General features: G+C 43.4%; 2 protein-coding genes across 2 annotated transcripts in view; one reads left to right on the top strand and one right to left on the bottom strand.

Annotated features, from left to right (window-relative positions):
• Nucleotides 1–27,275, top strand: part of LOC141104567 (uncharacterized) — a 95,965-nt gene that overhangs the window by 51,520 nt on the left and 17,170 nt on the right. The gene's annotated exons all lie outside the window — the stretch shown is intronic.
• On the bottom strand, nucleotides 7–26,050 carry LOC141104538 (uncharacterized). Its single transcript, XM_073594140.1, has 6 exons — nucleotides 25,799–26,050; nucleotides 23,527–23,585; nucleotides 20,495–20,574; nucleotides 15,461–15,575; nucleotides 6,178–6,282; nucleotides 7–708 (listed from the first exon to the last, which is right to left on the bottom strand). The coding sequence occupies exons 1-6, from the start codon at nucleotides 25,804–25,806 to the stop codon at nucleotides 389–391; spliced, it is 687 nt and encodes a 228-aa protein (XP_073450241.1). The 5' UTR covers nucleotides 25,807–26,050; the 3' UTR covers nucleotides 7–388.

Here is a 27,275-nt window from a genome sequence, read left to right as displayed (position 1 = left end):
GCAAGAAAATTGTTTCTCCGGCTTGTGAATCCATTCATGGGCGTCCAGAACGGACTTCTGCCTGAAACATTTCCCACAGTCAGAACATGAATACGGTCTCTCTCCTGTGTGAACCCTTTCATGGACAATCAGATACCTCCTCTGCGAAAAGCACTTTTCACACGCCGAACACGAAAACAGCTCCCCGTTGTGTCATTTCTCATGCGTGATCAAAGATGACTTTTGGGAAAAACATTTCCCACATACGGAACATGAAAACGGCTTCTCGCCCGAGGGGGTTGACTGATGTCTGATGAGGGACGTTTTCTGGAGGAAGCATTTCCCGCATTCGGGGCAAGAAAATGGTCTTTCACCAGCGTGGCTTTTCTGATGTCTCTGGAGAGCAAATTTATGGGAGAAACATTTCTGGACAGGAGTGTGGCTTCTCCATTGTGTGGCATCTCTGGTGGGAGATGAGATTAGCTTTCTGGGTAAAGTGTTTACTGCATTCAGAATGTGGAAAAGTTTCCATGATAGAATCATCTATAGGATGGCTCATGGAGTGTGGGTGATCAGAAAAATAGCCCTCATGTGTAGAGGGATCCGAAATTAGATCTGAGCGGCAAAGTTGATTAGGGCTAATGGGGTGTTCTAGAATGCCATCTTCTATTTCACCAGCTGGGGCGATAGAGAGACATTTTTCAAGATTGTACTGTCTGTATTGTCCATCTGAAAAAAAATAAATGGAAAGGAAACATGAATAGTTAAAGTGGAACTTTACCTATACCAACCTGATAAAAATAATGTTCTTTGGCAAGAAACATACATTCCACATGAAGATCTGAAGATATTGCAAACACCCTTTTACTATGGGCTACTATAAAAAAATATTCAAAAAGTAAATTAGAGGGTTTGCAGACAGGAATAGATCAATAAAATAGAACAATATGTTCTATCCTTCCATATCAGACTTTTCAGAAACCTGGTTGTTGCAGGCCAGCATAGCAAATGTCTGTTTCCCTCACCGACGACTCATCTGTGTAGCGGAGGAGGAGACGTTTGCTTACATCTACAGGATGATCTGCTGGAAAATAAGCACTAATAAATAAATCAGCAATTTTTTTTAAGCTGGTAGTTAACTGTTTGATGACTGCCCCAGGTGCTTTTACTGCGGCAGGGCAGCCGCACTGCTATGGATCACGTACCTAGTACATGATCCAGCACTTCTGGGTAGGGGGCGCACACTGCTAGGGTCGCAGCTGTGCTGTGATTATATGCAGCACAAGCCGATCAGTGGGTGTCAGCCAATGGATGTTCGCCGGCAACCACTGATTGGCGAGCAGAGACACAGAACAGAGCTCTGCCTATGTAAACAAGGCAGAGCTCCATTCTGACAGGGGGGGAAGTAATACATTTTGTGTCCCTGCAAAGCAGGGAATAAAATCCATCACTTCCCTTAATAAAAACAGCACACATAGTAAACACAAACACTGGCTAGGCACACAGTTAACCCTTTGATCGCCCCGTGATGTTTAACCCCTTCCCATCCAGTGTCATTTGTACAGTGACAGTGCATATTTTTAGCACTAATCACTGTATTGGTGTCACTGGTTCCCACAAAGTGTCAGTTAGTGTCAGACTGACCGCCGTAAGTTACTGATTGCCGCCATTACTAGTAAAAAAGAAATAAATACATAAAAATTCTAGTATATATCCCATAGTTTGTAGACTGTATAAATTTTGAGCAAGCCAATCAGTATACACTTATTGGGATTTTTTTTACCAAAAACATGTAGCAGAATACATGTTGGCCTAAATTGATGAAGAAATTTGATTTTTTTTAATTTCTTTATTGGATGTGTTTTATAGCTGTAAGTAAAAAAATTTACAGTATCTCACAAAAGTGAGTACACCCCTCACATTTTTGTAAATATTTTATTCTATCTTTTCATGTGATAACTCTGAAGAAATGACACTTTGCTACAATGTAAAGCAGTGAGTGTACAGCTTGTATAACAGTGTGAATTTGCTGTCCCCTCAAAATAACTCAACACACAGCCATTAATGTCTAAACCGCTGGCAACAAAAGTGAGTACACCCCCAAGTGAAAATGTCCAAATTGGGCCCAATTAGCCATTTACCCTCCCCGGTGTCATGTGACTTGTTAGTGTTACAAGGTCTCAGGTGTGTTAAATTTGGTGTTATCGCTCTCACTCTCTCATACTGGTCACTGGAAGTTCAACATGGCACCTCATGACAAAGAACTCTCCGAGGATCTTGCAAAAAGAATTGTTGCTCTACATAAAGATGGCCTAGGCTTTAAGAAGATTGCCAAGACCCTGAAACTGAGCTGCAGCACGGTGGCCAAGACCATACAGCAGTTTAACAGGACAGGTTCCACTCAGAACAAGCCTCATCGTGGTCGACCAAAGAAGTTGAGTGCAAGTGTTCAGCATCATATCCAGAGGTTGTCTTTGGGAAATAGACGTATGAGTGCTGCCAGCATTGCTGCAGAGGTTGAAGGGGTGGGGGGTCCAGCCTGTCAGTGCTCAGACCATATGCCGCACACTGCATCAAATTTGTTCTGCATAGCTGTTGTCCCAGAAGGAAGCCTCTTCTAAAGATGATGCACAAGAAAGCCCACAAACAATTTGCTGAAGACAAGCAGACTAAGGACATGGATTACTGGAACCATGTCCTGTGGTCTGATGAGACCAAGATAAACTTATTTGGTTCAGATGGTGTCAAACGTGTGTGGTGGCAACCAGGTGAGGAGTACAAAGACAAGTGTGTCTTTCCTACAATCAAGCATGGTGGTGGGAGTGTCATGGGCTGGGGCTGCATGAGTGCTGCCGGCACTGGGGAGCTACAGTTCATTGAGGGAACCATGAATGCCAACATGTACTGTGACATACTGAAGCAGAGCATGATCCCCTCCCTTCGGAGACTGGGCCGCAGGGCAGTATTCCAACATGATAACGACCCCAAACACACCTCCAAGATGAGCACTGCCTTGCTAAAGAAGCTGAGGGTAAAGTTGATGGACTGGCCAAGCATGTCTCCAGACCTAAACCCTATTGAGTATCTGTGGGGCATCCTCAAACGGAAGGTGGAGGAGCGCAAGGTCTCTAACATCCACCAGCTCCGTGATGTCGTCATGGAGGAGTGGAAGAGGACTCCAGTGGCAACCTGTGAAGCTCTGGTGAACTCCATGCCCAAGAGGGTTAAGGCAGTGCTGGAAAATAATGGTGAACACAAAATATTGACACTTTGGGTCCAATTTGGACATTTTCACTTAGGGGTGTACTCACTTTTGTTGCCAGCAGTTTAGACATTAATGGCTGTGTGTTGAGTTATTTTGAGGGGGCAGCAAATTTACACTGTTATACAAGCTGTACACTCACTACTTTACATTGTAGCAAAGTGTCATTTCTTCAGTGTTGTCACATGAAAAGATAGAATAAAATATTTACAAAAATGTGAGGGGTGTACTCACTTTTGTCGGTCTTTTTTTTTGTTTATAGCACAAAAAATAAAATAACGCAGTGCTGATCAATTACCTTTAAAAGAAAGATCTATTTGTGGGCAAACAAAATTACATAATCTTTTATTTGGCTACAAATAAATTTGGCTACAAAAGTTTTACTGCGGCAGGTTGGCTCCCCTGCGTGAAATCACGTTACTGTGCGTGATCTCGCAGGGTTCAGATAGAAAGCGTGCGTGCGCGCGCTGCACAGCGAGGGTGCCGATGTTCGTGGCCGACGGTCGCGATGACAGCCGGCCACGAGCGATCATGACCAGGAGACACAAAACAGGGATGAGTTTGTGTAAACACAGACTTCCCTGCTCTGTTCTGACAGGAGTGACAGATCGTGTTCCTATTAGCTAGGAACCACGATCTGTCACTTCCTGTAGTTAGTCCCTCCCTCTTCAGTTAGAATCACCGCCCAGGGAACAGAGTTAACCCCTTCACCGCCCCCCTAGTGTTAACCCCTTCACTGCCAGTGACATTTTTACAGTAATCGATGCATTTTTACATTTTTAATGCGCACTGATCGCTGTATTAATGCCAATGGTTTCAAAAATGTGTCAAAATTGTCTGATGTGTCCGCCATAATGTTGCAGTCATGATAAAAATCGCAGATCGCCGCCATTACTAGTAAAAAAAAAAAAAAATAATAATAAAAATGCTATAAATATATCCCCTATTTTGTAGACGCTATAACTTTTGCGCAAACCAATCAATATACGCTTATTGCAAATTTTTTTTTTTTTTTTTTTACCAAAAATATCTAGAAGAATATATATCGGCCTAAACTGAGGGAAAAAAAGTTTTTTTTTATATATTTTTGGGGGATATTTATTATAACAAAAAGTAAAAAATAATGTTTTTTTTTTTTTAAATTGTTGCTCTTTTTTTGTTTATAGAGCAAAAAATAAAAACAGCAGAGGCGATCAAATACCACCAAAAGAAAGCTCTGTTTGTGGGAAAAAAAGGACGTCAATTTTGTTTGGGTACAGCGTCACACGACCACGCAATCGTCAGTTAAAGCGTCGCAGTGCCGAATCGCAAAACGTGCTCTGGGTCAGGAAGGGGGTAAATTCTTCCGGGGCTGAAGTGGTTAAAGTAACTTAGTGCTGCATCGCAAAAAATGGCCTGGTCATGAAGGGGGATAAGTCTTCTGGAGGTCAAGTGGTTAAAGCAGTTCTTCAAGCAGAGTTCCACCCAAAAATGGAACTTCCGCTTTTCCGGTTCCTCCCCCCCTCCGGTGTCACGTTTGGCACCTTTCAGAGGGGAACAGATACCTGTCTAATCTAGGTATTTGCTCCCACTTCCGGCAAAAGATCGCCACAGATTCCGCAGTGATCTACGCCATGTTCAGCCCCTTCTCTGCCCCCCCCCCCCCCCGCTGTCTTCTGGGAGACACACAGGTTCCAGAAGACAGCATGCGCATGTGCAGTAGGGAACCAGGCTGTGAAGCTGCAAGGCTTCACTTCCTGATTCCCTTACTGAAGATGCCGATGCCTGTACCCGGGAGCCGAGGGACAGATCGGCTCCAGGTGAGGACATCGCAGGCACCCTGGACAGGCAAGTGTCCTAATATTAAAAGTCAGTAGCTGCAGTATTTGTTAGCTGCTGGCTTTTAATTTTTTTTTTTTTTTGGCGGAACTCCAGTCTGAAACAAATCCTGTAGCCGTTGACTGTTAATAAAAGGACACTTATGCCGCATACACACGAGCGGACTTTCCGGCAGACTTGGTCCTGCGGACCGGACTCCGTCGGACAATTCGATCGTGTGTGGGCTCGAGCTGACTTTTTTTTCCCAAAAGTCCGACGGACCTAGAAATAAAACATGTTTCAAATCTTTCCGACGGACTCGAGTCCGGTCGAAAAATCCGCTCGTCTGTATGCTAGTCCGACGGACAAAAACCAACGCTAGGGCAGCTATTGGCTACTGGCTATGAACTTCCTTATTTTAGTCCGGTCGTACGTCATCACGTACGAATCCATCGGACTTTGGTTGATCGTGTGTAGGCAAATTCGTCCTTTCGAAAGTCCGTCGGAAGTCCGTCGAAAAGACTGTCGGAACAGTCCGGTCGAAAAGTCCGCCACCTGTCCAGGGATCCAGCGCTGTCCTCACCCAAGCCGGATTTTTGGCTGTCTTTGGGTCCAGGTGCCGGCATGTTTACTTTGGGAAGATGGCTGTGACTGCTTGCGGCTTTACAGCCGCATTCCCACTGCGCCTGAGCGAGCCCCGCTGTGCTTTGTGAATGGTCCCGCAGCCTTCTGGGACCCATGACACGTCTCAGAAGGCTGCAGGGGAAGGAGGGGGGGCCAACTTCCACTCAGATCGCCGCAGTAAACTGACCGGTAGTGGGAGCAGGTACCTGCTCCCCCAAAATAAATTAAGGTGCCAAACGTTGAAGAGGGGAGGGGAAGAAGGCAGAAAAGCAGAACTTAGTTATAATTCTCTGTATGTTTTGGCCCAAAAAGGAGTTCCAAATGAAAATGAGTTTTCAGGGTAAGCATGTTAACTAAAAAAAGACATTCCAAAAAAAAAATTCAAATAACTACACTAAAGCCCTACTGAAACCAAACTTTTTTTGATACTTGGGTCTAACAAACTTTTATTTCCAGAAATATACATTATAAGGAGAATCTGGGGCTCTTTTCTGCAATTAGTATTTAATACGCACCTGTGCTGATCTCTATAGGAATTTTAACATTTTTAATTTTCACAGGTCCTTCTTCCTCCTTTTCAGCTTTTACCTCTGTCTGAGTCTCTCTGGTGTCTCCGGGGTCTGTGAATAAAGATGAGAGTTAAGCCCCCTGTACTGAGATGTATGAGAGACCCCAGAGAGTGTGTGTGGGGGGGAGACTGGTCACGTCTCTTGGCTGGTAACACACAATGACATGATGTGAGGAGGAGAGTCTAATAGAGGCTGATGGCTCCTGACTCCCCCACTGGGCACATACTGTCTCCTCATTACTGTCTACTGACAGAGGAGGGGGGAGAAGAAGAGATTGTTGTAGTGACTGAACAAGGAGAATCTGGGACTCTTCTCCGGATTTAGGCTCCATTCACACTTGTGTGACTCATGCAATTTCCATTGCGAATTTGATATGGCTTTGGCTGTTAACTTTGGCTTTGACTCTTGCACAACTGTCACATTGATAACATTAACCACTTGCCGACCGTATAACCTACATATACTGTGCCAAGGTGGCTCTCCTGTGCAGGATCACATACCTAGTATGTGATCCTGCACTACCGGGTCTGAGGCGCACATGCGCGCCACCGGTGATCCGCTTCCACTGTGATTATACACAGTGGGAGGTTACCTACGGGTACCACAGGCTCAATGTCCGCCGACACCCGCCGATCATTAGGCAGAGAGCCAGAAAGGGGATCTGCCTGTGTAAACAAGGCAGGTCGCTGTTCTGTGAGTAGGAAAGGCATTGATCCTGTGTTCCTGCAAAGCAAGGACATGGATCAATGCCTTCCCCTAGTACAAGCACCTCCCACACTGTACACAAGCACTGGCTAGGCACACAGGTAACCCTTTGATCGCCCCTGATGTTAACCCCTTCCCAGCAAGTGTTATTAGTACAGTGACAGTGCATACTTTTTAGCACTGATCACTGTAATAGTGTCACTGGTTTCAAAAAGGTGTCAAAAAAGTGTATTTTAGGTGTTCAATTTGTCTGCGGCAATATCGCAGTCGCGCTAGAAGTCGCTGATCGCTGCCATTACTAGTAGAAATAAATAAATACAAATTCCATAAATATATCTCAGTTTTTAGTAGCTATAACTTTTTTTGCACAAACCAATCAATATAAGCTTATTGGGAAGCAGAAATTAAAAAATAGTTTTTTTTTTTGTTTTGTTTTTTGGAGGGGGGGGGGGGTGGCTAGCCCTTGTGGTGGATGGCAGCCTGAGCCCGGAGCAGCGAGACAACGGCCAACAGCGGGTTTTTCCCGAGTGACCTTACTGCTACTAAACAAAGGCCCTGAGTCCCTACAACTCTCCACTCACCCTTGGGCAAGACATGGAAGAGAAATGAGGACATCCGCCCAAAGAAACTAACCGCATACTTCCACGGGCCCGCAAGTGGATGTGTCAAAGATGGTGTTGGCTCTCTGTCCCCCACCTCCACACTCAACACTCATCACTACACAGAGCTTCCTGATGCAGCAACATGGCCTGATGGATGTCCCGGGGGGCTCCTCTCCCCGCAGTCCTTCCCCTTCACAAAGCCCTCCATGTGCAAGTCCTGCCAAGGCCAGGATGAGGCTGGACAACAGATCGGCAGACACAGGGGTGAGTTCTGGGGATTCTCCAGTGATAACACATGCTGCGCTCCATTCCTCTATTGCCAGCTTCCCCACTTCTAATCAACCTGTCATGGACACCCTGCTGAAGGATGTGCACCTGTCCCTACATGATGACTTCACTGCCCTTACTCAAAAATTCTTTGCTGAAGTCTCTATGCTAGGAGATAGGGTCCATCAAGTTGAAAATGCGATTGCTGACATTACCACTACGGTCAACGGTTTGGTGGACGCTAATGATGAGAAAATAGAGGAGAGAAATTGGCTTTGTGTAAAAATAGCTGACCTGGAGGACCACTTCAGACAAAACAATCTGAAACTAAGAGGTGTACCTGAATTTGTGTTCAAATTCTCATGACCTCATGCAATACGCTAAAGATCTGTTTCACGCTATCTTACTAGAACTTTCTCCACTTGATCTCACCATAGATCATATACATCGCATACCAAAACCCTCAATTCTTCCTGATTCGGTCCCCAGGGATGTGCTTATGAGAGTGCATTTCTTCTCCCCAAAAGATCACATTTTGAAAAAAAGTGTTCCCTGGGTAAACCCCCGGAATCATATGTGAACATACAGATCTATGTTGACTTATCAAAATTCACCTTAGATCTCCGAAGACAGCTCAACACTATCACCAAAACGCTCTGCAACAATAACATAGTGTACAAATGGAGTCACCCTACCAATCTAAGTGTGGATCACAATGGAGCAACCTTCACCATTACCTCACTGAATAAATCCTTTCCTTGCTCAGGGAATGGGGCATCATTCCAGACCAATCTCCACATTCTGGAGCTCACAACCCTTCTGACAAGATTCCTCCCTCTTGGCTCAAAACTCAATATGGGCCCAGCTTTAGAAATCGTTGAATCCATAGCGACTTGTGGTAACTATAACCACTGCTACGCAAATTCTCCCTCCGCAGCTCTCTTGCCGCCACGCTAGTTTCATTTGAACTGTTTCCCCTGATCCGTATGATGCAGCTCCTTCTTTACCATCGTGGCTGAGTGGTTCTATTTGTTTGGTTTCACTATTATGTTAATTTTCTTTTTGTGTTTTCCCAATTGCACATTATGGATTCTACTCCTAATATGGGACTTCCTTACCACGAAAGCCTTGGCAGCAGCCAGCAGACTGAATGACTCACATCGCCTTTGAATACTACCTGCTCGCCTCGCCACAACCTGTCTCTGCTTAACTGTGAGTACTTTTGTTATCCAACTTCTATATTTACCCCAATGGCAAAAAACATTCTAGCGCTAAATGAGGAGGGATTGAACCACCCTGCAAAACGATCATCTCTTTGGCATACGGCACGACAATCACATTGCGACATCCTATTTATTCAAGAAACTCACTTTAAGGAGTCTGCAGTGCCCCCTGCACTCACAAGGACTTCCCACACATTTTCCTGACCTGCAGTACCGAGAAAAAGCGAGGAGTCCTAGTGGCTATTAAAGTGTAAGTAAACCCCCCTATTGTTTTCAGCTAAGGAAGCTGCCATCTTTGCCTCTGTTTCATCTACAACTGCAATGATGCTGCACATGTGATCAGTTATGACACCAGCCATTGGATGGTTTGACAGTTTGGTTGAGAGCACAACCAATGGGAGTGTTACATTTCCGGCACATGCCGGAAATGAAACTGTTTTATTGATGGGTTTACCTCCGCTTTAAGAAGATGACAGACTTCCTACTACACAAGAAAATCCCTAGACCCCAATGGTTCCTATATAATCTTGATCTGCTCCATTGAAGGAATCAAATATACATTGACATGTATTTATGCCCCAAATTCATGCCAAATTTACTTCAACAAGCTTATGAAGGAACTTTGCAAAGTTACACAAGGGTTACTGATTGTCTGCAGGGAATTTACCATAGCACCTGACCAGAACTTTGATAGTTTCAACCCAGCTCCCAGACGCTCCTCGCCTATGTTAAAATTCCTCCAAACCAACGATCTTCACGATTTATGGAGGTGTAACCACACAAAGGAAAGAGACTGCACCTTTTTTTCCCTCTCCTCATAACTCATATTCCCGTATTGACTACTTTCTAGTCGACAAGTGGCTCCTGCAGTGAATTTCTAACTATTCCATAGATGCCATCATTTGGTCCGATCCCGCACTTACGAGCATCATTATCGCTCCCCACCTCCCCTTTCATGCCGGCCAAACTCTAGGCTATGCATGTTGGCTCTCCATAATCCTCTACTTATGCTGAGATGATCCATCAAAACCCTACTGACTTTTTTCTTCACAACTCAGGTTCAATACAGAAATCATCTACCCTCTGGATGGCCCACAAGGCATTCATCAGAGGAGTCCTGATACAGATGACTTCCTTGGCTAAAAATAGGAGGACGCAACAACTTGATGAGCTCACCACTGAAATTACTAAAATTGAATCCTTTAATAAATCCAACCCCAACCACGCCCTTAAAAGTAAAACTACTAGCTCTCGGACTAGAGCTGAGAGCGCTACTTCTGGACACCTTTGAGAAAGCCCACCGTAGACTCAAAGCCACATCCTATTCCACCTACAACAAAGCAGGTAAAGCTATGGCCCTTCGTCTGTAAGGTCATCACAGCAAGGCCTCCATTCCCTTCATCCTTCACCCCACCACTAAAGAAATGTTTTTAAAACCCCAGGACATATGAATCCTTCTATAATCTAAAAAAAGACCAATCTACACCCCCCCCCCCCTCAGGAATTAATTCAAAACTTTTTATCCTCCATACATCTCCCCTCACTAACCGAAGCTCAACTTCAACACCTGAATTCCCTATTTTCTTCACATGAAGTTACTCAATATATCCAATCTCTGCCGGCAAGTCCCCTGGTCCAGACAGATTACCGGGAGAATATTACATACAAATTTAAATCCATACTTGTCCCCTACCTTAGCGATCTCTGCAATGACGCTGCCTCTTCCTCTTCGTTTCCTGATGAAATGTTAAATGTTGCAGTAGTTGCTCTACCTAAACCAGGGAAAGACCCTACTACCCCACAAATCTTTAGGCCTATCTCCCTCCTTAATGTTGACCTGAAATTGTATGCCAAGATTCTGGCCACTAGATTGACAGACCTACTCCCCTTCTTATAAATGTAGACCAGGCAGGCTTCATCAAAGGAAGACAATCTTCTGATGCCACCAGATGATTAATTAACAATCTATTACGCTAGACACACTAGAATGCCTTCTCTGCTCCTATCTCTGAATGCAGAGAAGGCATTCAACAGAGTACATTGGACATATTTTTGAGGGAAATACTTATTAAATTTGGCTTTGGAGGCATCATCCTCTCAGCTATTTTGGCTCTATACTCTGCCCCATCAGCCCAGGTATATGATTTCTAATTTTCCAGATTTCTAATGGAACCCGACAAGGGTGTCCCCTTTCCACCCTTATTGTAAATCTGGCCATAGAACCCTTAGCAGGAAAGCATTCAAACTTCTAAGCCTATTTGCTTACGATGCAATATTAATGCTTACCAATCCTCATTCTTCTCTACCAGCTGTACAATTTATACTGCAGAACTTTGATGATGTCTCTTACTACAAAATGAATGCCACTAAATCACATATCCTTGACCTTGGAGTCTATGGCACTACTCATAACCTATTGTCCCTACAATACCAATTTCATTGGATGGACTCAGGCATATAATATCTAAGGATCACCCTAACGAAAAACCCGAACAGCCTATTTAAAGAAAACTTTACACAGTTTAAACTGAAATTTCTCCAATCCCTCCAACAAATAGCATAAATTCTCTTGGGCAGGCAGATTAGCAGCCTTCAAGATGAACACACTCCTCCAACTTATTTACCTCTTCCGCACTCTGCCTATCCTGGTTCTTAAGGCGCATATTAAATCACTCAAAGCATCACTTCATAGATTTATCTGGGCAGGTAAAAAACTGTTAGTGTCCAAAAACAGACTCATTAAACACAGGTTAGTAGGAGTTAGTCTGAGATGTCTACTAGTCCGGATTAGTAGACATCTCCGACTACTCCACTGCCAACATCTTACCGCAACTCAGAGAATGGTTCTTCCAGACGGCTTCTACCCATAGGGGAGAACTTGAAATTCTGGCTCTGTAGTCTTAATCCTACAGTAAAACTCCCCTCTCATCTCCCTCCTACCATATTAGTAGCAGTAAAAGTATGACAAGTTTACCTCCACGGGAAAACATCCCAACCTCCCCATTAAAATACTTCTCTCGACCCTCAACCTGATAATCCCGGATCTTCATATTTATAAATGGCCTAATCACGACTCACTATTACTAGACGCCTTGACTCGAGGTCAACGGGTCAAACCTTTCCCTCAATAGAAATCAGAACTAAGCCTCGGGCGGGAAACCTATTATCAATATCTACAAATCGCCCACTGCCTTAGACATCTTAGACTCACCTTCTGATTTCCATACCTACATCTGCATTGACTTAATATTTCTTAGCCTTCCTCCAGTGGGAGTAAAACATGGGGAACTACTATTCAGCAAGACAATGGCAAAAAGCACTGCAGTCTACCTATACAGCCACAAAGTGCACAGCACTTTGGGAACTTACACAAAACATAGTACAACGTAGATACCTGGCCCCTGCCAGGATATCGAAATTTAACGACCAACTGTCCTCCGACTGCTGGAGAAACTGTGGTGATCACATTCATATAAAGCAGGGATATGCAATTAGCGGACCTCCAGCTGTTGCAAAACTACAAGTCCCATCATGCCTCTGCCTCTGGGTCTCATGCTTGTGGCTGTCAGTCTTGCTATGCCTCATGGGAGTTGTAGTTCTGCAAAAGCTGGAGGTCCGCTAATTGCATATCCCTGATATAAAGTGACAAGCGCGCATCCAAACAAAGTATATAATAATACAATGTATGTGAACCCCAAAAACGTGTTATAACACTGTTATGCCCCGTACACACGGTCGGATTTTCCGATGGAAAATGTCCGATCGGAGCGTGTTGTCGGAAATTCCGACCGTGTGTGGGCTCCATTGGACATTTTCCATCGGATTTTCCGACACACAAAGTTGGAGAGCAGGAGATAAAATTTTCCGACAACAAAATCCGTTGTCGGAAATTCCGATCGTGTGTACACAAATCCGACGGACAAAGTGCCACGCATGCTCAGAATAAATAAAGAGATGAAAGCTATTGGCCACTGCCCCGTTTATAGTCCCGACGTACGTGTTTTACGTCACTGCGTTTAGAACGATCGGATTTTCCGACAACTTTGTGTGACCGTGTGTATGCAAGACAAGTTTGAGCCAACATCCTTTAGGAAAAAATCCTAGGATTTTGTTGTCGGAATGTCCGAACAAAGTCCGACCGTGTGTACGGGGCATTAATGTGACAATAATTTATATGTAGAAAATTAATGAAAAATTGTGTGAAAAATTGATGTATCCAATCTTAAAACTATACCAACATGCTTCAAACACCGTTGTAAAAACAAGAATATACAAATATATCCCTATATATACTAAAAATACCACCTAAAATTGTGCTAATGTGATACAAACCACAATGTTGCTATAAATAGTGACCAGCAACAATGTAGCATCCACTCAACACATCAAACTCATGCTGAAAAAAACAGTCTATCAGTGAGAATTTTCCTTATTGATTAGCTTGTGATCTTCCCACTCACAGATATGGTCAAATTAATTTGACCATATCTGTGAGCGGGAAGATCATCTGTTTATTCCAATTAGAAGATGTGTGATCCATCATCAACATAATATGTTTCTATGTGGACGTGTTTAAGTTTTACACAGGCTAATCAATAAGGAAAATTCTCACTAATAGACTGTTTTTTCAGCATGAGTTTGATGTGTTGAGTGGATGCTACATTGTTGCCGGTCACTATTTATAGCAACATTGTTGTTTGTATCACATTAGCACAATTTTAGGTGGTATTTTTAGTATATATAGGGATATATTTGTATATTCTTGTTTTTACAACGGTGTTTGAAGCATGTTGGTATAGTTTTAAGATTGGATACATCAATTTTTCACACAATTTTTCATTAATCTTCTACATATAAATTATTGTCACATTAACAGTGTTATAACACGTTTTTTGGGTTCACATACATTGTATTATTATATATTGTGTTTGGATGCGCGCTTGTCACTTTATATAAATTGTTTTGGGTCTTTTTTGTATTTTTGACTTACACAAGCAGCTGCACCGATTATTGAATTTTGGTTAGCGCAAGATTTTTCTTCTTTTTATTTTTGGCCCCCCGATCACTACTCCACATTCTATGGAATTGCCTACGCATAACACACTACTGGCAGGAAATATTCTCCATGATTTCGCAGGTTACTGAAATAAACAAAACTCGATCCCCTGATTTAGCCTTACTAAATCTCTCTATTGATTCCTTATCAAATATCCACTATAAAATGATCACACACATACTGCTAGCAGCAAGATCCAATATCACCAAACTTTGGAAGAATGCCAAAGTCCCAACCATATTTGATGTCATAAACATGTTTCAAACCCACCATATCTATGAATTACTCTTAGCGAAAGATAGACACTCATATCTTTAACAGAGACTAGCATGGAACTCCTGGTTTAATTGGTACCAATCCTATGTTAACAAACATTGTTCCTAATAACTCCATGTGCAGTAGAAATGGATCCACTATACCCATCCCTTATCTCTCCTACTTCTCTCCCTCCTTCCTCCTCTCCCCCCCTAGCATTAGTTCCTTTTATGGTTTTGTTTGTTGCGCTATCATGACTCCTCTGCATGATAGTAGTATTGTTAATGTTTCCATGTGCCCTTACGAACCTGATATGGTTTCCTGCTCTCAATGGTTCACCATGTTATTTGTAATATAATCGATCTATTGACACATTGTTCTGTTTGTGTATACGGGCATTGCTTGTTTATTTGTATTAATTTGCACAATAAAATATATTGAAAAGAAAACATTTTTTTTTTTTTTTTTAAATATTGGTCTCTTTTTCTTTATAGCGCAAAAAAATAAAAAAAACGCAGAGGTGATCAAATACCACCCCTTTGTGGGGAAAAAGGGACATAAATTTTATGATAAGGGGTAAATCTTCAGGAGGTCAAGTGGTTAAGATGTGACTTTTGAGAGTTTACATTGCGGTCTATGGCACTCGCGTCGCATGAAAGTAGTGCAGGAACATTTTTAAAGTTGCTGCAACTTTAAGTCGCATAGAATGTTTTTTTTATTATTTTTATCGATTTTAAATAAATGTAAGAGTAGCCGGCTCAAGGTAATACAGTAATAATTACATAAAACGAAAACAGTGAACAAGGAAAACTACAATTAAACCTGTCCCTGCTACTCATAGAGCGCAATGAAGGCTAATTAAAATGGAGGAGTAGTTTGTCCTGAAATACCTTATCTCCTCTCCACCACCCAAGAACACGGTCAGCAAAGTACCATGAACCATGGAACAATACAGTGCATGAGGAACCTATACAAGGCTATCATAGAAAGTACTAAGTCACATCAATTTGAACGGCTTCCATTGAAATACATCGGCTGCGACTTGTCATGTGACTTTATGTGTCCAAATTCGCATGACAAGCCGCATAAGCGTGAATGAAGCCTTAGTGTTTATTACTCACCTGTGCTGATCTCTGGAGGGATTTCCTCCTCCTTACACAGATCATCACCCATCACATATGGATCTTCTGCTTCTTCTTCTTTCACTTCAACTTTAACAACAATCAGACTTTCATCCTGAATAATACAACATGATCAGATCCGCAGTAATTATAGCAAGATTAAATCTGTTATTAATTATTATTAAGTTACTGTTAATGAATGTGACCTGTACATTATTATAATAAAAGACCAAGCCCTTTTTTCTGACATTTGTTGTTTACAAGTAAAAATCTGTATTTTTTTTGCTAGAAAATTACTTAGAACCCCCAAACACACACACATTATATATATATATATATAATTTTAGCAGAGACCCCAGAGAATAAAATGGCAATTGTTGCAATATTTTATGTCATTTTATGTCACACTGCATAGTGGTCTTTCATACGCAATTTTTTGGGAAAAAAAAAAACTTTAATGAATAAAAAAAAACAGTAAAGTTAGCCCAATTTTATACAATGTGAAAGATGATGTTATGCCGAGTAAATAGGTACATAACATGTCATGCTTCAAAATTCCGCATGCTCGTGGAATGGCGACAAACTACGGTACTTAACTATCTCCATAGGCGATGCTTTAACATTTTTTACAGGTTACCGGTTTAGAGTTACATTTGTTTTTTAATTATTTATTTTACTTTTTTTTATCACTTTTATTTGTATTAAAAGGAATGTAAACATCCCTAGTAATAGGAATAAGCATGACAGGACCTCTTTAGATCTGGGGTAAAAAAAAACACATTTTTGCCTTAAACCACTTCAGCCCCGGAAGGATTTACCCCCTTTCTGACCAAGACCTTTTTTGCGATACGGCACTGCGTCGCTTTAACTGACAATTGCGTGGTCCTGCAACGTTGTACCCAAACAAAATTTTTTCCCACAAATAGAGCTTTCTTTTGGTGGTATTTGATCATTTGATCACCTCTGCGGTTTTTATTTTTTGCACTTTAAACAAAAAAAGAGCGACAATTTTGAAAAAAAAAGCAATATTTTTTTACTTTTTGCTATAATAAATATCCCCAAAAAATATATAAAATAAAAAAAAAATCTTCCTCAGTTTAGGCCAATATGTATTCTTCTACACATTTTTGGTAAAAATAAATAAATAAAAATCACAATAAGCGTATATTGATTGGTTTGCGCAAAAGTTATCGCATATACAAAATAGGGGATAGATTTATGGCATTTTTATTATTGATTTTTTTTTTTTTTTTAGCAATGGCGGCGATCTGCAATTTTTATCGTGACTGCGATATTGCGGCGGACAGATCAGACACTTTTGACACTATTTTGGGATCATTGACATTTTTTTTTTTTTTTGATAAAAAGTTTTTATTGGAGAGTAGAAAAAGACAGTACAAAACAAAAATAACAGGTGAGGGATGCAACCCAGAATGGTAGACATTATACATAGTCAGAATGGAACCCTGTTGATATGTACAATTAAGTATTATTACCGGAAATTGGTGCCATATTAGGGTGCGTCTCATTACCACTCATACATAAGAAAATAACAAGAGAATATAACGTGAAAAAAAAACAGAATAGATAAAAACTAATAGGGATGTCTGTGGTATGTTGAGTCAAGTGCTAAAATTGTATATAATTAATAATATCTGAAGTGCCCTCAGTTATGCAAAGCCAGTCACAGAGGCAGTAGTATGTGCACCGGGGAAGGATCACATATAGCCGGGGGGAAAAAAGACTAGAACTCGTGAAAATGGCCCCAGTTTACTATAAAATGCCATATGGGCCAGCCTGACCACTTCCTATGGAAAACCTGCATAGTGTCCATTATTGTATGTTGAATTTGCTCCATAGGTTTAATGGTTTCCATGCGTTGGAGTATTTGAGCCCAGGGCACTGAGTGTGCACGCCAGTTTAAGGCTATAGCCCATAGGGTAGCACCTAATAGGGTGTTAATTAATTTTTGGCTTGTTGGGGGGGGGATATTTGGTATGGGGGTAAAGAGTAGGCACATTAGAGCCGTTAGAGTAATCAGGGAAGGACCACTGACATTTATACAGCGATCAGTGCTATAAAAATGTGCTGATTACTGTGTAAATGTCACTGGCAGGGAAGAGGTTAAACACGAGGGGGCGCTCAAGGGGTTAAGTGTGTTCTAACTGTGGGGGGGGGTGGGCTCAATAGAACATGACAGAGATCACTGCTCTCGATCACTGGGAGCAGTAGATCCCTGTCATGTTGCTAGGCAGAACAGAGAAATGCCTTGTTTACATAGGCATCTCCCCGTTCTGCCTCTCCGTGCCATGATCACAGGCCACCGGCGGACATAGAGCTAGCCGCCGATGACGGAGTGACGTACAGGTACGTCATTTTGCGCACCCGTTCCACTCTGCCGACAAAAAACAAAAAAGAAAAACCTGTCTGCCCGAGAACAGGAAGTGACGTCCGACGTTGCTCCGATCCTCCAAGGGAGGACAGAAGTGATGGAATCTGCTGCTGACAAACAGATCGGTGAAGTTCACTGTATTCTCTCAGTGCTGCCGGGCAGTCACATGAGCGCCGAGGAACAGTCTAAAATATGCTTTATATGTTTTTTAAAAGGCATGTACACTTGAACAGTGGGGCACTTAATGTATTATAAGAGGGGATTAGTTAAGACACAGTTATTTTAAAACTTGTAGAGTATGATGGTGGCGCTTCTCCCAGGAGGGGAGGGACAAGTCGGAATGACGTCACCCCCCCCCAGTCGATTATGCCAGTCATAGCATCAATGCCGCATTGTGGACACCCGAATCGCGATGCATCGATGCTACGATTTCATTCAACACCCCTATTTAAGACCGCCCGCCATCGTTTGGCGGCGACAGAATGGCACTGCTGCGCGAATCGCCGCAGCTGTGCGGTGCGCGAGCGCTCCCCCACAGTGCCCGCCGTGATCAGTTTCGTTACAGAACCGATCAGTCTTCTGATCGGTTCTGGCGAATGAAATGCCTCCCCTGCCTGTGTAATGTAAACACAGGCAGTGAAAGTGATGTCATCTCCCCTCGTGGAACTCTTTTCGGTTCCAGAGAGAGGACGCCTAATGCCCAATACACGCGGTCGGATTTTCCGATGGAAAATGTTCGATGAGAGCTTTTTGTCGGAAATTCCGACCGTGTGTAGGCTCCATCGGACATTTTCTATCGGAATTTCCGTCACACAAAATTTGAGAGCTGGTTCTCAAATTTTCCGACAACAAAATTCGTTGTTGTAAATTCCGATCGTGTGTACACAATTCCGACGCACAAAGTTCCACGCATGCTCAGAATCAATCAGAAGAGCCGCACTAGCTATTGTACTTAATTTTTCTCGGCTCGTCGTACGTTTTGTACGTCACCGCGTTCTTGATGTTCGGAATTTCCGACAAGATTTGTGTGACCGTGTGTATGCAAGACAAGTTTGAGCCAACATCCGTCGGAAAAAATCAATGTAGGAATCTCCGATCGTGTGTACAGGACATAACAGTGAGTTGCACATCACTACACTAGCACCAGTACACATAGGCATACCTGTCACACCCCCCCGATCGCCCCCCCAGTTAACCCCTTCACTCCCTGTCACTGTGTCACCAAGTGCAGTTTTCAGATTTTTCACTGATCACTGTACTGTGTCATTAGTGACACTAATCAGCATTAGTGCAGTTAGTGGTAGGCCCAGGTAGGTTTAGGGTACCCCCCTAAACCCCCCCTAATAAAGGTTTAACCCCTTGATCGCCCCCCAGTTAACCCTTTCACCCCCTGTCACCAGTGTCACTAATATAGTGTACAGATCTATTTTCTGATCACTGTATTTAGTGTCAAGGGTGACGCTAGTTAGCTAGTTACTATCACCATCAGGTTTTTATAGCGTCAGGGTACCTGCCATATATTGCCGAATAAAGGTTTAAATTTACACCCTTGGAAAGCCTGAAGGTGGTGATTGGTTTTTGGGGTCCTGTACGCGGCTAGACTGTCAAAAAGTCCCACACATGTGGTATCCCCGTACTCAGGAGAAGCAGCAGAATGTATTTTGGGGAGTAATTCCACATATGCCCATAGCATGTCTGAACAATATATAATTTCAGTGACAACTTTGTGTAAATTTTTTTTTTTTTTTTGTCATTTTTCAATCGCTTGTGACAAAAAAATGTAATATTCAATGGGCTCAACATGCCTCTCAGCAAATTCCTTGGGGTGTCTACTTTCCAAAATGGGGTCATTTGGGGGGGTTTGTACTGCCCTGCCATTTTAGCACCTCAATAAATGAGATAGGCAGTCATAAACTAAAAGCTGTGTAAATTCCAGAAAATGTACCCTAGTTTGTAGATGCTATAACTTTTGTGCAAACCAATAAACATACGCTTATTGACTTTTTTTTACCCGAGACATGTGGCTGAATGCTTTTTGGCCTAAATGTATGACTAAAATTGAGTTTATTGTATTTTTTTTATAACAAAAAGTAGAAAATGTAATTTTTCTTCAAAATTTTCAGTCTTTTCTTGTTTATATCGCAAAAAATAAAAAAACCACAGGAGGTGATCAAATACCACCAAAAGAAAGCTCTATTTGTGGAAAAAAAAGGACGCAAATTTGGTTTGGGTACAGCATTGCATGACCGCGCAATTACCAGTTAAAGCACCACAGTGCCAAATTGTAAAAAGTGCTCTGGTCAGGAAGGGGGTAAAACCTTCCGGGGCTGAAGTGGTTAAACAGACCACCTGAAGGAAAAAAAACAGATACCGGGCTTATGACAGCTAGCTGCAGCCGTAACCCCGGTATTTACCTGTAAAGTCATGACGTACATTTACAGTTAGGTGGTTGGCAAGTGGTTAAATATATAATATAATATTTAATAATGATATTAATATTAAATATGTTTAATAATATATAATATACATAATTGTAAATATTAAATAACCTCATACAGAAAGTCCAATTTGCTGAGATAACAAAAGAAGCAGTTGTACCATGACCACAAAAGCCGGCAGAGTCAATGACTGTACATTGGTACCTTGCAATCCTCCCGTGTGGAGTCCCGGGAATACAGAGGACGGGGACATCTCTCTGGTGTATTCCTGTTACTGGATCTATCTGTAGGAAACAACTGTAAGTGTAGTACTTGTCATTTCTAAAGTTAACAGTTTAAGCAACAGTAATTGATAGGCTAGTTGCTTTGTAGTGTAGTGTGATACCAGATACCCAATAATTCAGAGCTTGGCTTGTTTACAAAAGCCACATACATTCCCTAAATACCAATGTAAATTAGATCATCTGTATTGGCTAATAAGAGGTGGGAGATTACTAATGGCATTACATTTTTAGCCCGACCCCAGCTTAACAAAAGAACAAAAAAAATTCTCCATGAGAAGTTAAAACAAAAAAGCAGATCTTGCTGCAATACTTATCCTATATTCAGTGTGGTCCCCCGCAGTAAGTCCTCTCCACCATTAGATGGCGATGCTGTTGTAGGATGAATGATGCTGGGCACTGGTTGTTTCCAAAGGTACATGCTGGAAGTGAGATCTCACTGGGCAAAGAGTGACGTGGGGGTGGGAGGAGGTATTTAAAGCGGAATTAAACCCTCCTATTGTTTTCAGCCAAGGAAGCTGCCATTTTAGCCACAGTTTTATCTGCAGTTGCCATGATGCTGCACATGTGATCAGTGATGACATCAGACATTTGTTAGTTTGACCGTATGGTTGAGGACACAACCAATGTGACAGTTATATTCCTGGCATGTGCCGGTTATGTAACCATTTTTTGAAACTTAAATTGATGAGTTTAGTTCTGCCCTAACTGGGGGAAAGACCAACATGTGTGCACTAGAGGTGAGAAAAAAAAGGACTCTGATAGGGATCCAGATCTAAGGGGAAACTCGGACGGGGATCTGGAAGTAAGGAGGGGCTCTGATGGTGACTCACATGTAAGGGTGGACTCCGATGGGGTTCTAAATGTGAGGATGGGCTCTGATGGAGACACAGATTTAAGGGGGCGATCTGGGGGGGGGGGGGTCTGGATGTAAGGGGGGACTTGCATGGGGACCAGATGTAACGAGGGACTCCGATGGGGACTCCGATGTAAGGGGGAGCTTGGATTAGGGATCAAATGTAAGGGGGAACTGGGATGGGGACCAGATGTAAGGGGGAACTGGGATGGGGACCAGATGTCAGGGGGAACTGGGATGGGGACCAGATGTAAGGGGGAGCTCGGCTGGGGACCAGATGTAAGAGGGAACTGGGATGGGGACCAGATGTAAGGGGGAGCTCGGCTGGGGATCAGATGTAAGGGGGAACTGGGATGGGGACCAGATGTAAGGGGGAACTGGGATGGGGACCAGATGTAAGGGGGAACTGGGATGGGGATCAGGTGTAAGGGGGAACTGGGATGGGGACCAGATGTAAGGGAGAACTGGGATGGGGACCAGATGTAAGGGGGAACTGGGATGGGGACCAGATGTAAGGGGGAACTGGGATGGGGACCAGATGTAAGGGGGAACTGGGATGGGGACCAGATGTAAGGGGGAACTGGGATGGGGACCAGATGTAAGGGGGAACTGGGATGGGGACCAGATGTAAGGGGGAACTGGGATGGGGACCAGATGTAAGGGAGAACTGGGATGGGGATCAGATGTAAGGGGGAACTGGGATGGGGACCAGATGTAAGGAAGAACTGGGATGGGGATCAGATGTAAGGGGGAACTGGGATGGGGACCAGATATAAGGGGGAACTCTGATGGGGACCAGATGTAAGGGGAAATTTGGATGGGGACCAGATGTAAGGAGGAAGCTCGGATGGGGACCAGATGTAAGGGGAAGCTCGGATGGGGACCAGATGTAAGGGGGAACTCGGATGGGGACCAGATGTAAGGGGAAGCTCGGATGGGGACCAGATGTAAGGAGGAAGCTCGGATGGGGACCAGATGTAAGGGGAAGCTTGGATGGGGACCAGATGTAAGGGGGAGCTCAGATGGGGACCAGATGTAAGGGGGAACTGGAATGGGGACCAGATTTAAGAGGGAGCTCGAATGGGGACCAGATGTAAGGGGGAACTCGGATGGGGACCAGATGTAAGGGGAAGCTCGGATGGGGACCAGATGTAAGGGGAAGCTCGGATGGGGACCAGATGTAAGGGGAAGCTCGGATGGGGACCAGATGTAAGGGGAAGCTCAGATAGGGACCAGATGTAAGGAGAAGCTTGGATGGGGACCAGATGTAAGAGGGAGCTCGGATGGGGACCAGATGTAAGGGGGAGCTCGGATGGGGACCAGATGTAAGGGGAAACTCGGATGGGGACCAGATAAAAGGGGAAGCTCGGATGGGGATCAGATGTAAGGGAGAACTGGGATGGGGACCAGATGTAAGGGGGAACTGGGATGGGGACCAGATGTAAGGGGAAGCTCGGATGGGGACCAGATGTAAGGGGGAACTGGGATGGGGACCAGATGTAAGGGGAAGCTCGGATGGGGACCAGATGTAAGGGGAAGCTCGGATGGGGACCAGATGTAAGGGGAAGCTTGGATGGGAACCAGATGTAAGGGGAAGCTTGGATGGGGACCAGATGTAAGGGGGAACTCGGATGGGGGACCTGGATGTAAAGGGAGACTAATGGGGGCTTGGCTGTAAGGGGAGACTCTGATGGGGACCCAGATATAAGGAGGGACTGTATATTATACAGACCGAAAAATGTAATAAAAACATTTTCCATTTTGTAAAATAACAGTAAGTGAAATTGACCTACCAACTTGCTGGTTGACAATAGACAGAAATAGTCAATATTGTCATGTTGATTGAAACTTGACATAAGAAGAACAGATTTTTTTGGCTAATCAGATCATGTCCTCTTTGGGATGATGGTGGAGGTAGAAGGAAAGGGGGAGGGAAAAAAGGGGATTTAAGCATGGACTCTGATGGGGTTTTTTGTCCCATGCATATTTGCAGAATTTACAATGTGGCCCTCATATTGGAAAGTTTGGAGACCCCTGTACTAGATGATGAGAGGTGAACATTCAATAGTCTTCTCTCTGACACATAAAAATCTTCTTACCCAGCGAAGTAGGTGACGGCTGATCTTCCATCATGATGGTGTCTTTATCCTGATACAAACTGCAATAAATAAATAAAAAGAAGAGAAAAGTAGATAGTTAAATCTGAACTCCGGCCACTATGTAGTGTAGTTATTCAAACGCCCTCACATGCTCTTCCTCTTCCCCGATGCACTAGCTCTGAGTTTAGGGATTGACACCTCACTCCTGTCATGGTGGAGGTGAACAGTAACAGCTGGGAGCAGGGCCAGGACAAGGGAGGGGCGTGAGGGATGGCTGCCCCGGGCCCAATGGTTTACTGTAGGGATAGAGGCGCCTTTGTTCTGGTGCAAGGCTGACAGGAGTAGTGACAGTGGCAGTGATTTTAACAAGGGAGTGACCTCTGGGTATAGGATGCCCTAAGCTTGCACATCACGAACGGGGGGAGTTTGGCATCTTTGGACGCTGGATGACCTTGTCCCAGCACTGGCTAGGAGTGTCTTAGCAACATCCTAGGAACAAGGCAGGACAGGAGCTCTTTCTCTGATTCAAACCTCCTCCCATGCTCTTCCTCTCCCCTGATGTAGTAGCTCTGAGCTCAGAATTTGAGAGCTCACTCCTGTGATGGTGGGGGTGAACAGCAACAGCTGGGAGAGTCTTAGCAACGTCCTAGCAACAAGGCAGGAGTGAGCTCTTTCTCTGAGTCATACCCTCACATACTCTTTTTCTCCCCTGATGCAATAACTCTGAGCTCAGCATTTGAAAGCTCGCTCCTGACTGTGATGGTGGAGATGAGCAGTAACAGCTGGAAGTGTCTTAGCAACATCCTTAGCAACGTCAGTCAGACTTCAGGAGGTGCGTAAATGGCTTACACCTATAAAAAGGGCTTTATTCAACTTTGGCCAAAGCTGCACAGTTTGTTTTCCCCTATAGACGCCCCTTACCTGCATAGGTGGATTTGTTGGTAAAGGTGAACTAACCCTTTAACCATAGCTCCCAACTGTCCCTGATTTCAAGGGACTGTCCCTGATTCGGAGCAATGTCCCTCTGTCCCTCTTTCCTCCTCATTTGTCCCTCATTTTGGTCTGATCTATATAGTTGTATATAAAATGTACTTTTTATCTTTCAAAAAGTGTTTCCCAGTGCTAAACCTTTCATCCAAATTCTAAATTGCTGCATTTGTAAATTTTAAAAGCCAATATAAATGAATAGTAGTGGTAAAAAAAAATACCTTGTGGGTTTAATTAACCTTTTTTTTGGGTAATTCTCCTTTAAGGGGGTGTGGCAGGGGGCGTGCCCTATGCTTAGATACGTTTGCTAGTAGATGTCCCTCATTCCCATCTCAAAATGTTGGGAGGTATGATTTAACTAGTGTACAGCAGCTGACTTAGTGTCAGCCTCTTGTAATCCTTGTATTGCAGAGGGAGGGGGCAGAACCAGGAGCCAACTGATCTGCATGCACATATACTGACAGGAGGAGAGAGCAGAGTGATGAGACCATTGGTTTCTTAATTGGCCAACCACAAGCCGAGGGCAGGGAGGCGACCAAGCTGTAATGCTAAACTGAACAGTGGAAAGGTAAGGTCACTGGGCTGGCTGCGTGGCAGAGCTGTACAAAACTCAGGACTGGATGGACAGAAATATACATCGTTTAGGAGGTAATGGAAATATACATCGTTTAGGAGGTAATGGAGTTCTCCTACACGTGTTTCATTTATTTAGACATTTCCTAGAGTTTAGTTTTAACGCAGCAGCCCAAATAAAAAGTAAGCTCAGGGCCATAAATGCACTGGAGGGGGTCAGGGAGCCCATCTTAAACCGAGGCTTATGGAATGTTGCAGGAAGATGAGGATTAGTGGAGGTTACCTGATCCATACTTCCCAACATTTTGAGATGGAAATGAGGGACACCTACCAGCAAACGTATGTAGACATGGGACACGCCCCCTGCCACACCCCCTTAAAGGAGAATTAACCCTAGAAAAGTTAATTAAATCCACAAGGGTATTTTTTTACCACTACTATTCCTTTATATTGGCTTTTAAAATGTATAAATGCAGGAATTTAGAATTTGGAAAAAAAGTTTAGCACTGGGAAACACTTTTTGAAAGATAAAATGTGCATTTTATATACAGCTATATGGATCAGACCAAAATGAGGGACAAATGAGGGGGGGAGAGGGACAGAGGGACATTGCTCCAAATCAGGGACAGTTGGGAGCTATGTCTGATCCCCTCCATCCAGTCCACACAGAGTGCTGAGACCACTTTTTCTCTCATAATAACATTATTATTACCAGCTCATTACTGGACTCTCCAGCCTCACATCCCCAGCAACAGCAGAATAGAGAGAAAAAAAAAGTTTTCAATGGGGAGGGGGTCTCCACTGAGGCTACAAGAAAATGGCCGCCACACTACAGTCATAGCTAGGCGCAAGCGCACAGGAGCCGCATTGCCAAGAGAGCTGACGGCGTTTCGTCAAATATGGCGACCCGTCAGAATTGGTAACGGAAGTGACGTTTCGTTGCCGCCATCTTGCTACACCCCGCACTCTTCTACAGTAACAATACACCGAGGGCAAGCAGACATCTTGTTACACCCACAGGAGTTTTGCAATACAGTTATTTTTAACAGAAAACGGAACTTATAAGGTAAAATACAGTATGTAGAAATCCGACGGGCTGTTTATATGTTGAATTTTAAAAGTAGCGGCAAACCTGCTAATCTCACAGGTTTGCTAATATGACAGAAGAGCGCTGCTTTTATAATTCAACATGTAAACAGTCTGATGTATTTCCACTGTATTTCATATATGATCCGTTTCTTGTGAGATGCAAAATTCCGGTGGGTGTGACTAGATGTCCGCTTGCCCCAATCTCGGTGTATTGTTACTGTAGGAAGTGCGGGGAGTAGCAAGATGGCGGCAAAGAAACGTCACTTCCGTTACCGATTCTAACGTAACACTAGCGCTGCCTTATAAGGAAAACCCCGCCCACTGGGCTTTTCAGAGCAACCACTAGAGGACCAAAGTAAACACATTCACTCTGAGAAAGCGTCAAGAGTGAGATAGGCGGCCATTGTCTCGTAGTTTAATTTATTGTTATCATCATTTTTTTTTGTTATTAACAATAATAACAATAAAGATATATTTTTTCTACATCAGCCTTTATTTATTCTTTTAAGTACAGCACGACAGAAAGTAGCATTTCTTGAAACAGGATAAGCTGTCCTCAGAACAGTCCAGGTGGGTGGCCATATTGTTGTAGCCCAAAATTAAAGGGAGGCGCTCCAGCAGTGTCAGAATCCTCCTGGTGGGGATGTGAGACTGGAGTGTGTGTTCCCAAGGAGGAGGAGGTAATATTGTCTTCTTAATATGAGAGAAGACTGAAGAGGGTCCCAGCACTCTGTGTAGATTGAATGGGGATAATGTCACCTACACAAATTATGTTCTTGCAGGTCCTTTGAGCATTGGATGGTAAACTCCGCTGGGGCTGATGGCGCTGGAAGCGTATTCTCCGATAATACGAATATGGATGAAGATTAGAATGCAGCTGCTGGGACGAAGAAAAGGGGTCTGGTGATAAAAAGCCTCCATAGGGTCCATAGATCATTTAGTGCATCATGTGATCAGGTATGTTGCGGGGGCTTACTAAGCCGTCCCCAAGACTGGGTTCATGGTGATCTATTTTATTTTTAAATCTTGTGTTCAGTTAATAGTATTTGGGATTCTTAAAGAGGAGTTTTTTTCCCATTTTTTTGGGGCTCCCCTAAAAA

Source organism: Aquarana catesbeiana, linkage group LG08 (assembly GCF_042186555.1).
Source record: "Aquarana catesbeiana isolate 2022-GZ linkage group LG08, ASM4218655v1, whole genome shotgun sequence".
In the NCBI taxonomy this organism is placed as follows: Eukaryota; Metazoa; Chordata; class Amphibia; order Anura; family Ranidae; genus Aquarana; species Aquarana catesbeiana.
Note: the sequence above shows the minus strand (reverse complement) of the source record. Positions and strands in the feature narration are given on the sequence as shown.